This window comes from Cornus florida, unplaced genomic scaffold, assembly GCF_030987335.1.
Source record: "Cornus florida cultivar Cherokee Brave unplaced genomic scaffold, ASM3098733v1 CherokeeBrave_3.0.0_Hap2_Chr10, whole genome shotgun sequence".
Taxonomy (NCBI): Eukaryota; Viridiplantae; Streptophyta; class Magnoliopsida; order Cornales; family Cornaceae; genus Cornus; species Cornus florida.
In genome coordinates, this window is record NW_026775580.1 from 26126004 (window position 1) to 26145216 (window position 19213).

Sequence of the window (19213 nt, forward strand, 5' to 3'; positions counted from 1 at the left end):
TTCTGCAACACACCACCCACTACCAAAAAAGCCTTAACTTTTGGAACCACCACCCATTACCACCACCACGACGCCCAACAGTTCCATCTACCCAATTGTTAGGATATAATTGTCTTTTAACTAATCTGATATTTTGAAATAAATGTTATTAAAAAAATAGGAGCAAAGTTGTCTTTTCACATGTTTTTAACGGAGGCTGTAACGAAAAAATAAAAAATGGACTTAAGTGATAGTTATTTTCGAAAGATGTTTTAGATTAATATTTAGCCAAACTACTGGGAATGTCAGTGAAATTATCTCAATATAATTTAAGAGATTATTTACAAATTCAAACATGTGTTTTTTTTTTTGCACTTTACCCAATTAAGAACTATTGAACTTTAGAATCAATCCCATGTTTCACGAATTGGATCTTGATCGGTTTAAAACTCCCATCTTGTAAATTAGTTTCAATTTTTTTTATCTGTTGGAATCGAATTTGTGACCCCGTATAACTGATGAGATCATGGCAAAAAGGTCAAAAAAAAAAAAAAAAAAAAAAATGCGGCACTAATGAATGGAACCATACTAACAAAATATATATATATATATATATATATATATATAGCTTTACAGACCCCTTACATCTGCAGCCATTCATTACATATTAACAACGACCCTTTACAAATCAAGAACCAGGAGCCCACATAGTCACATACTCCTATTTATTTTCTTTGATTCATATTGATTTACATCAGGTGCAACCAAACTAGTTTATAGGTGCAACTAAACAACCGCCCATTGAGGCCAACAACCAACCTACCCCTATAAGGACAATACAACAAAATATTGACTAGATCTTATTGATAATGATGACAATGATTGTGATCAAAGTAATCAATACTGAAACATATCAGCAGAGGCCATGATGGGTTGGTTAAGATACATCAAATTCCATGGATGATTGTTGTTCATGAAACCATCTGGGCCAATTGTCTGAACATCCTCAGCCTCAAACACACCATTGTTTGTGTTCATGTAGTCGAGGATATCGTTGAGAGACTCCAGTCTCTGGCTCAGCTCCATCATCTGAGCTCTCAGCACTGAATTCTCAGACTCAACACTCACGTATTGCTGTGTGGTGATGTTCATGCTTGTTAGGATCTGGCTGTTTTCCTTCTTCAGCTGAGCCATTTGGGCCGTCAGATCATCCAAATGCTTCTGTTTCCTCATCCTTGATCTCCTCGCCGATTCGCGATTCGATTGCATTCTCTTCCTCTTCCTTTGATCCATCACATGCTGCAAGTCCTCGTCCGAACCAGAGTTCTGAATCTGAGTAGACCCTGAGGAGTTTCCACTAGAAGAAGCCATACTAGTAATATATATATATACACACACACACACACCAAATAACTTCAAAAACTCAAAAAACACTACTCTTGATATATTTTGAATCCAAATAGTCTTAAAAATTAAAAAAGACACAGGACCCAGATGCTAATTAATGATCTAGTTGATTCAGAAAGCTTTATATATAGTTATATATATGTAGATATATATGGGTTGAGAGATGATTCATGAAAACACATAGAACCAGTAGAGGAAGACAACAGAGAAAGATTGAACAAGGTGGGTCCTGCGTCTGAGTGAGGAGTTGATCATAAACCCGGAACGGAGGATTTCACTGAGAACAGGAGACATGAATCTCAAACATCAATAACAAGAGATGAAGAACAAGCATCAAGATTTAGAGAGACAAAGAAATGGGTTCTTTCTTTTCCAGAGAAAGAATTAACCACAGATCTCAACAATAAAAACTATATATATATATATATATTTGGTTGATTTCTGTAGAATAATCAACTGGGTTTACTTTATTGATTTCAAAATCTCAAAATCAGAGACCAAAATAGTAAAATCAACCAAAGAAATCAGAACTGAAAAAGCAGAGAGAAACAGAGCCTCAGATCTATAACAAAAATCTAGAGAGAGAGAGGGGCAGCAGAACTCGAAAAACCAAGATCTACAGAGGAAGGGGAGAAGAGAAGAGCAGGGGGAGAGGTTTTTGAGGTTGCAGATGGGTTGATTTATAGAACAAAAAGGTGGGCGAGAAAATGAAAGAAAATGGACAGGAAAATTTTTAATTATGAAAATTAGATTGAAAATAGGAAAAAAGTGTAGAGCTTTGGAATCTCCTGTGAGAGTTGTTGGGCAGAGGTGATTAAACATGTTGGGGTGGGGACGAAATTTCCACAACTGTCCAGCTACAGCTACAGCTGGTGGTGACGCCAAAACCAAAACTACATACGGAGTAGTTTTATATTACTGTAATGCCAAGTTGACTGATTTTGCTTTACTACTTTACATTGTTTTCAGTTTTCACCAAGTTTGATGAATTTTTATTAAAACTTGTACTTTAACTGATTTTATTTAAAATTTACAGTACTTTTCTTTATTGAACACTTTTCACTTTTAAAATAAATACATATTTATTTATGCGATAATATATCACATCAATATTTTTGTTTTTATTAAATAGTGTATAAAATCACAATATATATATATATATATATATATGGCAAATTAGGAAGAGGTGATACTCTTCTGGACGTTTTACTAATTAAGTGTTGCAAGAAAATTTGTTTTGTTTAAATTCATACGGGAAGTGTAATGAGTATAAATAGATGAATATATAATATTATATTCAATAGTTTGAGATTTTGGATAAATGAAGAAATACTCACTCGTTACAATTGGTATCAGAGTCCGACCCAATTTATGATCCGGTGTCACGTTAGACATCCGGCCCTGAGGTGTCCAGATAGGCAGGGTGAGACTCACCGAGATAAAGAAGATAAATCAACTGTAACAAGGTATTGCAAGTTTGGATATATTCAATTCGAATAAAAAGTGAAATAAATATAAATAGGTGAACGTATATCATTATTTAATAATTTAAATTTTTAAATAAATGAACAACGCCACACATTAAACCACTAAATAATGCCTTACAACATAATAATTAATTACACAAATAATGATGTGATGATTTTTTTTGTCGTTAAATATTAGTCTGAGAAGCTTCAAGTGAGAGTATTTAACACGATGTAAATCCATCATTTGGAGTTATCTAGAGGGGAGAAATTGGTTCTGATCAAGACTTCCACTTTGACCGCACATGAGTGGCAATTTCGACCAGGTTTCGTAATTTCTTTAATCTTTATGGTTTTGTGTGTGGAGGGAATGATTGAATCCTTGAATCAATCTTTGGAAATACCAATGCTTAACATGATTGACTAAAGATAAAATAAAAAAATAAAACCACAAAGATGTGTATCAAAATCTGCAGAATCCCATCTTTCATGATTGGATCTCTTGAATCAATCTTTAGAAATAGCCCTTATGCCTTTCATGATTGAATAAATTTTAGAAACAAAGAAAAGGGTTGCCTAATGTAAGGCATTATATTTATAGAATTTTATTTTGCAATCTTAAAAAATATATATAATAGATTCTTTAGCCGAAAAAGTTGTTGACCAATGCTATGGATTGCCTTGATGGGCACATAGGGTCGTTATACATGGGCCGATAATTTTGGCCGATTGATTTGGCAGAATATATGTGGCAGTCCAAGTAAGCAATTAAGCTGGCAAACAACTAAAAGGCAAACAACTAAAAGGAAAACAACTTCTCCTCTCTCTCTTTCTAATTCTCATATATCATGTCTGTGGCGATGGTTGTTCGGTTGCAGTAGCACAGCACATCGGGATCTGGTTGTGATATGGTGAAAATTTATTTGAGAAACAACATACTACCCAAAATGGTGAGACGCACTTGCAGCCGAAGAAGCTTTAGATTGGAGAAATCGGAGGGAATTTGACCGAAGAGGTAGTTGGCACTAAGGTTGAGGACTCGGAGCTGAGTCAATTTTCCGTTTGTGTTGGGTGGAATCTGACCCACAAGGCCGACGCCTAAAGTTGCAGAGGTGCAACAACCCAGTTGTGGCGCGCCGACGATGAGTTCTTGATCGCGTGGCATTCCACATTTTCTTTGTAAATAGGTTCTTATGCAGCTTCCATCAAGAAAATTAGGAACCTCCTATTAGTTTGGAGTGGTAGGAAGGTAAGGCTATTTCAACACAAAAGACTGATTTTTTTATTGACCAAGGTGTGGTTGTGGACGAAAGGCCTGTTTTTTCTGCCCGAGTTAATACACTGTCAGCCCTGTGTATGAAGAGGTACTCACGCAATTTGATGTCCAATAAGAGCATCCCCAATTTGGCGTAGATCTCAGGCCAGGAAGAAATAGGTCAAAATATATTTTCCTCCACCTCGCCTGAACCATCAGTCCTTATTTCTCGTTGGCGTAGATCTCTATATCGCTATTGAATTTTATTTTGGATGGATTAATTAATTGTTCTATGTGTTTGATGTGTTCTGGGTACAAATTTTACTTCTTTGTATTGTGATTTAACTTATCTGTATACATAGCTTTATCAGTCTAAAATACTATAAAATTGTTTGTTATTGATTTCTGAATTTCAGTCTCCTCGCTTGAACCATCAAAGAAGACCCAAAAGAGGGTGCTCAGGCCACAGAGAGAGAGAGAGAGGAGAGTCCTCACCTGAACCATCAGAGAAGACCCAAAAGAGGGAGGTGGAACGTTGCTCAGGCCAGAGAGAGAGAGAGGAGAGACGGGAAGATGAACGCGCGACGTTTTTTTTTGCCAACTAGACGCCACCTAGGATTCTGCCTAACAAATAGGCAAAATTCATCGGCATAAATATCATTTTTCTTGGCACATATTTATGTATATATAAAGAGAGAGAGGTGAAAAGGGAGGGGGGAACATGGAATCGTATTAGCAAGGAAAAATAAAAACAGAACCTTAGTCACTTTTTTTTTTTTTTTTTTGGTAAAATCCTTCTTTGTAGAATTTAAGGTTAGGGAACTAAAATTTAGTTTGTGGTGTAAGAATTAAAGTTATTGAATTTGACCGAATCCTATACAACTAGGGTTTCAAAATTTTCGATTTGAAGAAGTTTTGAGAATCGAGCGATATACTAACCTAATAACCCATAATTATATGATTTGTTCTTCCTTATAATTTTTTTTTGAGCAGCATGTTCTATATACATATTTTATTTCTTATTGAATTGTTTTAAAGTGAGTTTATTTTGCATTTTTATTTTATTTTAATTTCAATCCAAAGATTAAATTGTATAATAACATACTCTGTATAATATATTATATAAAGTATAACGTATAGAGTGATATTCGTATATATGATAAAACAAAAGTAATTTTTTTTGCTTGACTTACTGATTTGGCGCTAACTTGGTGATGACAAGGCTATGTTGGGGAGGTGGCGTTAATCACCACCGTTAGATACTTGCTGAACATCGTCCAGTGTGAGAGTACCTGGAGAGGACTTTTTTTCCTGTTTTGGTCTGGAGGAAAGATTGAGGGAGGATGGAATGATTGAATAAATTTTAGAAACAAAGAAAAGGGATTGCCCAATATAAAGCATTATATTTAAAGAATTTTGTTATTCAAGTAAATAAAAAAAATAAAATATTAGATTCTTTAGCTCAAAAAGTTGTTGACCAATGCTATGTTTGGTTGGGGGGAAAGATTGAGGTATGATGGTGTTTGGCTCTAAATTTTGTGGGCGCGCCAGGGTCTGTTTCGACCCAAACGGTTGAATAACCAAACTATTCTTGAAATGATGCAATTAGCAAATCGGTCCCTTGAGATCAGGCAATTGTAGGAAGGCAGGAATGACCCCTTCCTTCAGGTTCTGACGCCTCAATGAAGAGGACTTTCTACACCAAGTAAAAGATATAATGAATGGGAAAACAAGAATTAGAACAAGAAATAATCCACATTCATTGCAGTGATATATGTTATTCATACAACTACTTGGAAATTATATACAGATCAGTTTGAATACAAGTTGTACAAGACAAGAGTTTTGATAAAATAAAGATTGGCTAATTTCTTAAATCCAAGCCCTAGAATTCGCAATTCCTAGGGTGCACCAAACGGAGATTCGCTCCGATCAAATGATGAACTCTCCAATAAAGCCAAAAGTGATACTATCAATTTCTTAAAGATGAGAGAGAGATTTTGGCTCAAAATCATGAAGAAAAGAAACAGAAAAATGAGAGAAAAGAGAGAGAGAGAGCTTTGATGGGGAGAGATTATATAAGAGGCTAAAATGGCCTCTTGGTCACACATAAAATGCCTAAAAGGTGGTGGGTCCCACCAAAAGAAAAATCTCACTTTTCTCATATATATATATATATATATATGTATATTGATTTTCAACCACACAAAATTAGCATATCACCACAAAATATGCATAAAATAAATATGCATGAAATACAATGAACCTTAGATGTAATCCTCGTGTACAGTAACTTCGGTATCGGGTCCTACCCGGGACTTTCCGGCCCGAAAATAGAAAAAAATGCCGAAATGGCAACTAGTACATTTCTATGAGTCCTGAACTCAAGGAAATGTCCCAAACCACTCTCTAACACACCCGACACACCCCACGGCATCCGGGTTGCAAAATGAGAAAAGACGAAAATACCCTTGAAAATCAAAAAATTCTAAAAATAAATTAAAAAAAAATGCTAAAATTCAGGAACATTACATTCTCCCCAACTTAAAAGGATTTTGTTCCCAAAATCAAACCGTACCTAGGGAAGAAAACAATGCTGGATACTTGGAGCGAACATTCTGTTCGAGCTCCCAAGTAGCCTCCTCAACTCCGTGATGCCTCCAAAGGACCTTTACTAATGGTATCGTTTTGTCCTTTAACACTTTTTGCCGTGTGTAAAGGATCTAAACTGGTCCTTCCTCGTAGGAAACATCCTCTTCAATGTCCACATCAACCTAATCAAGAACGTGAGACGGATCTGGCTCATATTTCCGTAACATCGATACATGAAAGACATTGTAAACCTTATCCAACTGTAGTGGCAATGCAAGTCTATAGGCAACCTATCCTACCAGGTCCAAAATCTCAAAAGGTCCAATGAATCGTGGCGACAACTTGCCACTTTTCCCGAACTTCATTAATCCCTTCCGTGAAGAAACCCGAAGAAAGACATGGTCTCCTACCTCAAAGGATTGCGGCCGTCTCCGCTTATCCACATAACTTTTCTGTTAGCTTTGAGTTGTAAGCAATCTTTGTCTGATTAATTTAATCTTCTCTGTAGTCTCAAGCACAATGTCGGGTCCTAGGGTGGCTGTTTCGCCCACCTCAGTCCAACAGACAGGAAACTTACAAGGCCTACTATACAACGCCTTAAATGGAGCCATCTGAATGCTCGCCTGATAACTATTGTTGTAGGAAAACTCAATAAGTGGAAGGTGGTCCTCCCAATAACCTCCCAAGTCAAGTACACACGCCCGAAGCATATCCTCCAATATCTGGATGGTACGCTCCGACTGGCCATCCGTCTGTGGATGGAATGCCGTACTAAAGTGCAGCGGTGAGCCAAACGCTGCGTAAAGTCCTTCCCAAAACTTTGAAGTGAACTTGGCATCCCTATCTGAAACAATAGATATTGGAACCCCATGCAACCTCACGATTTCCTTCACGTACAGTACACCAAGCACCTCCGCGTCATCTATTGCCTTAATAGGTAAAAAGTGGGCCATCTTGATCAGTCTATCAATAATGACCCATACGGCCTCATTTTCCCACTATGACTTCGGAAGACCCGTCACAAAAATCCATGGCAATCTGTTCCCATTTGCACTGCGCTATCGGCAAAGGCTGCAATAAACCCGCTAGTTTCTGGTGCTCGGCCTTCACTTGCTGACAGGTAAGACATCTAGCCACAAACTGTGCAACATCCTTCTTTATTCCATTCCACCAGTACTAACGTCTTAAATTGTGATACATCTTGGTACCACCTGGATGAACTGCAAAGCGGGAAGTGTGAAACTCCCGTAAGATGTCCTCACGACAAACTGTGGTGACAACCAACAAACCCCTGAACCGTAGACCTTCATCTGCAGGTAAGGTCCAATCCTTCATTATCTCACCACTAGAAATCAAAGTGTGAATAACATCCAAATTCAGATCCTGTCTCTGTGACTCAATTACTCGTCTGACAAGAGTAGGCTGAGCCACAAGACTAAACAAGGATGCTGACTCACTGCCATCATCGTCATCAAAGCAAGATAATCCCATCTTTGCCAAATCCTCAAGAATCTTCCACTTTCGAATGGCTAATCCGGCGAAAGTTCTACGAGATTTTTGGCTTAAGGCATGGCTACAACATTTGCCTTGCCCGGATGATACTGCAAATCAAAATTATAGTCCTCCAATAACTCAACCATCGCCTTTGTCTATTGTTTAAGTCCTTTTGGGAGAAAAGATACTTGAGACTCTTGTGATCCGAGAACACCTCGAACCGCTCACCATACAAATAGTGTCTCCAACACTTTAAAGCAAACACAATTGCCCCCAACTCCAAGTCATGAGTAGGGTAGTTAAGCTCGTGAGTCTTCAACTGTCGATACCCATAAGCCACTACTCTATCATCTTGCATTAATATATAACCCAAACCATCGCGTGAAGCATCACAATAAATCACATAACCCAAGCCACGCTCGGGTATCACCAATACTGGAGCTGTAGTTAACTTTGTTTTCAACTCCTGAAAGGAAGACTCATAGGCCTCATTCTATACGAACTTGATTCCCTTCCGGGTCAATCTAGTCATAGGAATCGCCAAACAGGAAAAATCCTTCACAAATTGATAATAATATCCCACTAGGCCAAGGAAACTCTGGATCTCAAATACATTTTTGGGTCACTCCCAATTCAAAACTGCTTCAATCTTCGATAGATCAACTAATACCCCACCTTCCGAGACAACATGTCCCATAAATTTCACCTCTTGCAGCCAAAATTCACATTTCTCATATTTGGCGTACAAGCGGTGCTCCCGCAAAATCTGTAATATGGTACTCAAATGGATCTCGTGCTCCTCCCGAGTCCGTGAATACACAAGTATGTCATCCACAAAAACTACCACAAACTGGTCTAAGAAATCATGAAAGACGCGGTTCATTAGGTTCATGAATGCCACTAGTGCATTAGTTAAGCCAAAAGGCATAACAAGGAACTCATAATGTCCATATCGTGTACGGAAAGCGGTCTTCGAAATATCCTCATCCCTAACTGATAATAGCCAGACCTCAAGTCAATCTTCGAAAAACAACTGGCTTCTTTCAACTGATAAAAAAAATCATCTATCCTCAACAAAAGGATACTTGTTCTTGATGTGGCATGATTCAACTTCTGGTAATCAATGCACAACCTCAAAGAACCGTCTTTTTTCTTAGCAAACAAACCGGTGCGCCCTATGGTGACACACTCGGTCGGATGAAGCCTTTTACCTTCAAATCATCAAGTTGTTTCTTCAATTCTTCTAATTCAATTGGTGCCATACGATACAGTGCCATAGAAATTGGCGCGGTATCCGGCATCAAATCAATAGTAAACTCCACCTCCGGTGTGGAGGCAACTCTGTCAAGTCCTCCAGAAATACATTTAGAAAATCATGTACAACCACTGGTTAATCAACCCCATACATCTCAACATCATCATTGGCTAAGAGGCTAGCCAAGAAGAACGTCTGCCGATCCTGACCCCTAACACCATAGAAGGAGGGAATGAGAGAATCACACCGATCTCCCACAAAATAGAAACAATCCCCATCCGGGGTACACACTGAAACCCTACCCCTAAAGCAATCAATAACGGCTCTGAAGGAAGATAATCAGTTCATCCCAAGAATGACACCAAACCCTGTCATCTCGAGAAGGATGAGATCGAACTCAAGTACCTGCCCGACAATAATAATGGAACAACCCTGACAAACTCTACCAAGAATGAATGAATACCCAATTAGCGTGTTAACACAAAAAGGTCTGTCTAACTGACTGACCTCCAAACCCAATGCCCTTACAAATGATAAAGCGATAAAAGAGTAAGAAGCACCAGAATCAAACAAGACTTGAGCCCAAGAATGGGACACAATAAACAAACCCATGATGACTGAAGGACTGGAAGATGGATCAGCTGAAGTGACTGCATACACACAACCCTGGGTCCTCTACCTCTGAGAACCACCTGCCTGATAACCAGACTGCTGAGTGGGTGCACTAGAAGAAGCCCCTCTGCCTGGTCGAGAACTTTGAGTTGTCATTTGGAGGCTCACAAGACTTTACAGCCCGAGTTGAAGTGTAACGACCCGAACCCATGGGTCTGGACTATTAACCAGGTCCCTATCCGAACCAGAGGTCAACAAGGGTACAATGGTCATCAGAGCTTTTCAGCCGGTTGAAACAACATTCTCATTGACTCGACCTACTGGAATACCAAAAATTTGCACTATCAGCCGGTTGATTGTCCTTGTCAGCGGCTGACAGGCCCTGAAATGCTGCTATCTGCAGCTAAAACATCAGATGAGCTAGGCCCATTGTGAACCGGCCTGTACCAGACCTGATACTCAAACAAATCCCGAATTCACGGCAAACACTATATAGCAGTAATGCACAACATTCTACAATTATAGATATTAAAGATTACACAAAACATATATATGTTTCCCATTTATTATAATATGCCGACTTAGTTCAGAATTTGCATCAAACTACTTTCTAGTGTTATATTTACAATACTTGGCCGTGCTATACACAATGGATACATTCTCTAAATGTGGCTTTATAAAAGAATAGGCACAAGTGTACAAAAGGTAGCAAAAGAACTTCAATATCTTCGAACTAAATTTGTGGTGGACCGTCATCCGCCACTTCCTTCTCATGCCCTGAAAAATGTTAATAATGGAAGGATAAGCACAATGGCTCAGTAGGAGGTGCCTAAGACACACCTCTTGAAACCCAATGAATTCAAAAAAATGAATAGAAGTAAGGAAATTGGGATCATGCCATATCGGGAGAAATACAACCATAATATCAATACCAATTTTCGAAGTCATGAATAATCTATGTCGTGCTATAGAATGCAATGAAATGTAATGTCAATCCCCATTTTCAAAATATTTCCGTTTCATTGTTCCAAACCGTTAATACAATCCGACCCATAACGCCTCTATGACATCACGAGGGAAGAGTTGGCTAGTTATCCCTGACCACATGGCACCTCCATAGCATCATCTGGGCCTAGGTAGCTCAACTACACTAGAGTCTCTCCCTAGTTCCCTCTAAATTACATTAACACCACGAACCACTAGGCGCCTCCTAGGCGTCCGGGTTTTCGCAAACCTTTCATTAAACTTTTTCCCCAAAACAATTTAATTTTCATTTAAATAAAATTTTCCTATTTCTTGCCCAATGATATGCATGGATGTCTCATATTTTCCAATACCATGTCAAAGGAAAATTTTATAACTCATAAAATCACATGCTTTCATATTTCCAATTCTAGTAATTTGAACATAATAGGCGTGGAAAAACATCACATAAGCATGCTTTCTCACACAAATCATTATATACACATAGGCATATAGTTCATATACAACAATTAAATCATTTTGGAGGGAATCAATACAAATTTAACATGCTAAACCACAATTCATGGAAAAATTAACTCACAAAAGTCTAAGAAGTCATGGATTAGGAACCCTTACCTCAATTTGAAGAAGAACCCAAATTTCCCCAAATCCAAGGCCTAGAATTCGAATTCCTAGGGTGCACCAAATGGAGGGATCAAATCGAAGATCTCGATGAACTCTCTAACAAAGCCAAAAGTGATATTATCAATTTCTTAAAGATGAGAGAGAGATTTTGGCTCAAAATCATGAAGAAAAGAAAAAGAAAAATGAGAGAAAAGAGGGAAAGAGAGCTTTGACGGGGAGAGGCAATATAATAGGCTAAAATGGCCTCTTGGCCACACATAAAATGCCTAAAAGGTGGTAGGTCCCACCAAAAGAAAAATCTCACTTTTCTCATTTATATATATGTATATTTGATTTTCAACCACAAAAAATTAGCATATCACCACAAAATATGCATAAAATAAATATACATGAAATACAATGAACCCTAGATGCAATCCCCGTGTACAGTAACTCCAGTATCGGGTCTCACCTGGACCCTCCTGCCCGAAAATAGAAAAAATGCCGAAATGACAACCAGTACATTTCCAAGAGTCTTGAACTCAAGGAAATGTCCCAAACCACTCTTTGACACACCCGGCACAGCCTACGGTGTCCGAGCCACAAAACGAGAAAAGACGAAAATACCCTTGAAAATCAGAAATTTCCAAAAATATTTAAAAAAAAGTTAAAATTCAGGAACATTACACGAAGGCTCTGCAACATTACTTTGATTTTTCAATTCGATAGCCAATTTCGCCTTCGAGACTTGCACTTGGACTTGTCCTTGAGTATGTAGAAACACTTAATTATTAAAGTTAAATGCTCAGGACTCAAAATTTGAATTCAGTTTTCTCAATACATAACCAAAATATCAAATCAGTGGTTTCTGTAATTGAATTCCTGATTAATTCATGGAGAGAAATAGAAGTTAAAAAATAAATGGAGAAATTGAAATCTGGGTTGAACAAATCCAAATTCAACTAAAATCCAGAAATGGATAAATTAAAAAATAAAAATAAAAAATCAACATCACCATAAAAGAAAGTGCAAAATAGAGAATATTTTAAGAACCATACCATAGGGCTGCTGCTTCTTCTTCCTTTTGACACTTAATACAGAGAGAGAAAACTAATCGTCCCATATAATTGCAAGAGAGAAAACAAATCGCCTCACACAACTGCAAGAGAGAAAACTAACCGCCTCTCGAATCAAAGAACACTTGCAATCACATTATTATCGAATGTTTTAGGGCTTTAAAGGACTTACACTATTATCACCTGACCTTCTTCTTCAATATTGCGAGGAACATTTGGGTTGCCTCCTAAATCGCCAGACCTCTAGGGTTTCAGAGGAGAGAGAAAATTTCGAGTTGAATGTTGCAAGTCGCTTTTAAGTTGTTTCCTCTGCTACATGCAGTGATTGGCTTAACTTGTTTCCTCCACTACAATGATTCTATTGGGCTTAACAGTATTGAAACAAGGATTTTGGTGTTTTACTTTTTGGCCCAATTTTTAACAATGTTTTACTACTGTTTAAAACAAAGCAACAGTTACCAAACATGTTTTGGGCCTGAAATGAGGCATTGCAACAAAAACACCTAAAACAAAACGGCTACCAAATAGGCCCTAACACCACTCCTAAAGAAAGTAATAAAGTAAAAGTAAAGTGCAGAAAATAAAGGTTACATTGTAAGAAAGGAAATTCTGATATTTGGTGAGGGACCTCTTCCAACATTCTTTGCGTTGATTATTTATACAATATCCTCAGGCTATAATAACCGTTATGTTTTAATTCAAAAAATAACAACTGTTACATTCAAACTAAAAAATCAACAGTTACTTCTTTGTTTCCACTTTGATCTCCGTGTTTGCCACGTATTCCCAAAACAAGGCTTGCATATATGAAACCATAACTGTGCTAATATAATAATTATCTTTGAATAGAGGATTGTGATGGTAACAATCTCCAACTGATATAATTATTTTAACAAAAATAGCTTATTTTTCACCAATCTATTAACATCACATTGCCAGACTAAATATATATTTTTCCAATCGGTTAATGAAATGTGGCCAAACCTAAAATTTTATTTTAGGGTGCAAACAAGGTCCCCTAGCTCTTTAAAAATAAGGGCCGACCAATATGTTTTTTAAATAGCTGAAATGTGAATATCTTAAATTAAATCGGCCATAATGATCGATTATTCCTTCATACTCCAAGTGGTTAGTAACTGCTAATAATTATTATACCATAATAGAGGCCCATCATTACTGTGAAATGGCCACTGAAACTTGATTGCCCAGTCCTTGTAAATTGACCGCTCTAAATCGGCCAATGAAAATCGACCGTTCTTAATTGACCACTACACTTGTGCAATTATACACCAAGTATTGCCAAGTAATGGAACCTTTATCCGAGTCCTCTTCCAAGTCTTCAACACCTTCTGTACCTTCTTTCCATCGCTCTAGATTTGCTTTTGACCACTACAGAATTGTTTTCGACTGATGCTGAATTTCAATGGATCCTCTAGGATCAAATGAAAATTCTTTTAGCCTTTTTGGACTTCTTAGGGCCAAACGGATTGCCCTATGTGATACCCTCGAATTTCCGAATGCGGGTTAGCCAGGCCCACGCCCGAATACCCGAGAATATCAAAACGAATTGGCAATAATAGAATACAATACAAATATGACAAAAAAGAATAAATAAAATGTGGAAAAAAAACTCAAATGACAATCCAATAATTAATCCTTAGAATAAACTTTTATTGAATAATAACTTATTCCGATACAACTAATCCTTTAAACTAATACAACTCGAGAATCCATACTATATGGACCCCTAGAAAATCTCAACTAAATAAGCGACATAATAATTGTCTACATCAGAACATTTAAACATAAAGGAAACTCCTATGTAGATAACCTGCAAAAGTGAATAAGACTAATCCCTGTTCAGCACGAATAATCCTCTACACCTGAAAAACACCTGAAAAATAATGGTGGGTTAAGCCCATAAATAAGTTTTACTTTACTATAGTCCAAGTAGAGATCCAATACACATATACATCCTAGTCAATTCAACAATAACTAGTAGTCTATATATATATATACACAATAAAGGAACCTCACCAGACTATAGGGTTGTCTCAATCTGAATAGAAGGCAACATGCAAAACGCACATATAATGGGCATGAGTACCTAGACTGTAATACCCCTAATTTTAAAAGGATAGTCTCGGTATTTATTTATTTGTTTTAATTATAATGTTAATTATTTAATTGATTATTTGACTAATTGCTTATGTGTTTAATTGAATTAGGTATTACTTGATTATTTGATTATGTGTCTATGTATTATTTGTATTTGTCTATGTATTAATTGTTTAATTAGATTATGTACTTAAATGGTGTTTTGATTAATTGTAAATTAAATGTTTTCTTTTCTTTTATTATTTTATTTTATTTTTCTTTTATGGTTATGGTTAGTAGTAATGGGCCAACCAATTGGGTCCCATGGACTACTTGGATAGGAGGTTAGATGTGTATGGATTATTACCTATGGATAGTTGTGTATGTATATATATAGATACATATTATATACATATATAAAAAAGGAAAGTAATTTATTAATTACTTTTATGGTAACTTGGGTAGTAATATTTAATCTGATGTATATGTTTTATATTTAAATAATAAAAATATACATAGATTTTATAAGTGTTATGTTTTAAGTTACTTTATAATATTATGGTAACTTAAGTATTATTGGATAATCTATTAATAAATAATGAAATGTGAATAATTTATTTATTTAATAAACATAAACATAAATTATATACGTAACATATTTTACTTACCTTTTTAATATATATAAAAGGGAAAGTAATTTATTAATTACTTTTATGGTAACTTGGGTAGTAATATTTAATCTGATGTATATGTTTTATATTTAAATAATAAAAATATACATAGATTTGATACGTGTTATGTTTTAAGTTACTTTATAATATTATGGTAACTTAAGTATTATTGGATAATCCATTAATAAATAATGGGATGTGTATAATTTATTTATTTAATAAAGATATACATATTTTACTTACCTTTTTAATATTTTAATATATATATATATATTTTTTTAAGTTGACTTGGATTGGGAAAAAGGGTTAGGGTCATTTTATTTAGCTTATAAATATATAGCTATAGGTTGTAAAAGGTGGTTAGAAATATTCACGTGATATATTCTAGAGAGAGAGAGTTAGAGAGGGACGGAGGAAAATGAAGGAATGAGGAAAAAAACCCTGTAGAGAGAAGATCAAGGAAGAAGAAGTTTAACTTTCGATCCGAAAGTGTAAGGCAAGTTCTTCTTCTATCTCTTTCCATTTGATTCGTGTTTCTGTAGATGCCTAAGAAATTTCAAGATTTATTAAACACATAAAATTAAATAATTATGCATGTTTAATTGGATTAGAATATATGTTTTATGAAATTGGTTCATATCTGTTCTTGTGTTATGAATTGATAAATGCATGATTTTGATTTGATTTCTGGTGTGAATTTTTACATAATTAAATTATATATTTTTCATATCTATGGAATGATGGAACGTAGAAACATGCCTAGGATTCCTGAACATTAAATAGGAACTAGGTTTGGGTTTAAATAAATTTAAATAGACTCAATCATAATGATGCTTGCTATTTGAATGTTTTAAACAAACGAATGGATTTAATCTTTTAAAATGTTTTAGCAATTAAGATTAAATGTGTAGGATGAATTGGATATGGAGAATGCTTATTTGACGGTATAATAAAATATCATCATGTATAAGATTCAGTTTGTGTAGGACATGTAATGACCTGGTCATTTTTCTTCCTTTTCTTTTTCTTAGATTTTAACGGATATTTTTTTTTTTTTTTTTTTTTCCATTGTCTTTTCATTTTTGAGTTCGGTTTTTCATCACTTGATGTCGTCTCGAGTGCTCTGGAATGATTTTCGAGACTCTTTTTCTTGGATTGACAACTTTCTTTGAGAATTATGTCATTTCCATATTTTATTTTTCCGAACACTATTCACATTTTGTCTTTTTCTCGTTTATCCTTTTTCCTTTCACAACCTCACTTTTTGTACTCGGATTTGATTCCGGTTTTGCATGCATTCATGATATTTGATTTCCATGATAGTGGTATTTTTACTTTTCTAGAAAAGCATGTTTATTGCTTACTTCCTTCATAAAGGGGCATTAATGCATACTTTAGTGTAATTCTTCTTAACTTGTGGGGTTTTAGTATAATTGTAATTATTTTTCATTTTGGGGACCATTTTGTAATTAAATTTGGAAGATATTTTTAAAAAGGGCCTTTTTGCAATTTTTGAAAAGTGTGACAAGTGTCACACTCTCATTGGTCCACTTGTTGACATTTGTGTGGAAACACTTTGATGCATTGGATGATGACATTTGGAGGGTGAGGATTCACCCACTTGTTGGCCTAGGATTGGTACACTTGTTGGCTTGGATGGTTGACAAGTGTAGGTGTGGGATTAAGCCTAGGAAGGAGCCATGGATTGGTGACAAGTGTAGGTTCACAATTTAGTCTTGCAAATATCTTTGAGTCACTTTGGAATTATGGTTTTAAAGGAGGGTTTTTGTGCAATTGACCATAGATGTGTGTGTTGACCATGGTGTAGGATCACATAGTGAGTGGAGGATTTCTATTTCCTCCACTCACACATTTTCACATTTCATCTCTTTCTTCCTCACCACAAAACCCTAGCCTCCATGGATGAAGCTTGAAGCTTTAGGCATTGACTTTGATCTTTGAGGCCCTTCCACTTACTTTAGACCATAAAGCTTGGAATACTTTTTGTTCCCCTCATCCTCCTCTTCAAAACCCTTGAAGGATCTAGCCTAACTCCTAGTTTTGTTTTGGTATCTAGGGATTCAATTCTCTAGTGAGGTATTGATCTATTATTTCGAAGTATTTTTATCTCATTATTGAGTGTTTTACATGCATAGAAGAGAAGGATTTGTATTCTGCCCTTAAATTGTTTTAACTTGAAATAAATCTTATCAAATTAAATATATAACATGAAAATATAATCAATTAGCTTCCAATTAGTTTTGGTTTCATGTAATTTGGACTTAAAATGAATTAGTTATGAATTTTTGAAGTTGCAAGCTAGTTGCTGGAAATTTAAATCTTTTCTTATCTGGTCCAGAAACGAATTTTTATATGGAGCTGTGGTGCTTCAATTACCTTGAAATTTTTACTGGAACTTTCCCCATAGATTTTACACTACTCAGAATTTTTTCACAAGTTTAGAGCATTTTTAAATTTTTTTAAAAATCCGAGACTATCTGCTATTCATATTTTTATTGCAGCTGGAAAACATATTTTTAGATGATTTATTTCACTAACCTTTTGACATTGGATCATGGCTTAAATTTTCAGTTTTACACTCTCATATGTTTACTTCCAAAATAAATTTTTCATGAATTTTCAAAGTTGGAAGCTACAGGCTGCAAATATCTTTTCTGGCAGAATTTGTTTCAAAGTTGTGGGTTAAAACTGTTTCAATTGGAAAAATATTTTGTTAAAGTAAATTGATATTATCAAATTACAGTGTTTAAGCTTTCATTGGGCTTTGGATTCATTCAATTTGGATTAGAATTGAATTTTTTATGAATTTCCCAAGTTGAAGGTAACATGTTGAAATATCTGTCTTGCGGACCAAAAATTTGGGACGATTTCACTTCGGTAGTAATTGGGATTTTCATTCCAATTGAGGTAGGGGATGTTCTAGGCTTTTGTGTGTGTTGTATTGAGTGTTTAGTATGATTATACAACTTAATTGCATGCCTTGTATCGATTCTAGAAAATTAGTATTAATTATTTCTTTGTATGAAATTTAATTCACAAAGATGTGTATAACTTAGAACGGAATTATGGCATGCTAGAAAATCATATTTTAATATATTTGTTAACATATATTAAATTGGGATTAATTGAATAAGAATTGCATATTTTATTTAATATTTATCTTTTGTGAAAGATTAAATCCCATGGCCGTATCTAGTATAAAATTGACTTGTATATCCTTTTAAATTATGTCTTGACATGTTGTTTAACATACTTTAATTTGAGAGCTTTTGGACAAGTATGAAAATCTAGAGATTTTAATTAAAATGATTAATTAAAATCTAATTAAGGGTTCCATTGGCCTAATTAAGCGTTTAACTTGATATTTGTGATAACTATGACTTATGTTGTACATATGTTAATTTGGAACCATTTGATGTTGTTTTAGAAGTTAGGGATTTGATTATCATGATTTAATTAAATTCTACTTTATTGTTCTTATGGCCTAATCGAGTCTTGATGTGGTGTATGTAATGACCATGCTATATTGTTTATCATGTATTAATTGGAGGCCATTTGATTGAGATTTGAAACCTAGGGAATTTAATTAGTCTATTGATTAAATTCCGTTTCTATTGTATTATTGATTAACTCATGTATTTGACATTGATAGTATGTTTAAAGCATGACTTATGACTTATAATGGATTTATGAGTTATGTT

At 35.3% G+C, this 19213-nt stretch overlaps 1 protein-coding gene across 1 annotated transcript; it reads right to left on the reverse strand.

Moving 5' to 3' along the window:
* Nucleotides 1-659: 659 nt before the first annotated feature.
* Nucleotides 660-2175, reverse strand: LOC132278672 (bZIP transcription factor 44-like). The gene has a single exon (XM_059780514.1). It carries the CDS (start codon nucleotides 1348-1350, stop codon nucleotides 877-879), a length of 474 nt encoding a protein of 157 aa, XP_059636497.1. The 5' UTR covers nucleotides 1351-2175; the 3' UTR covers nucleotides 660-876.
* Between the last annotated feature and the right edge of the window lie 17038 nt (nucleotides 2176-19213).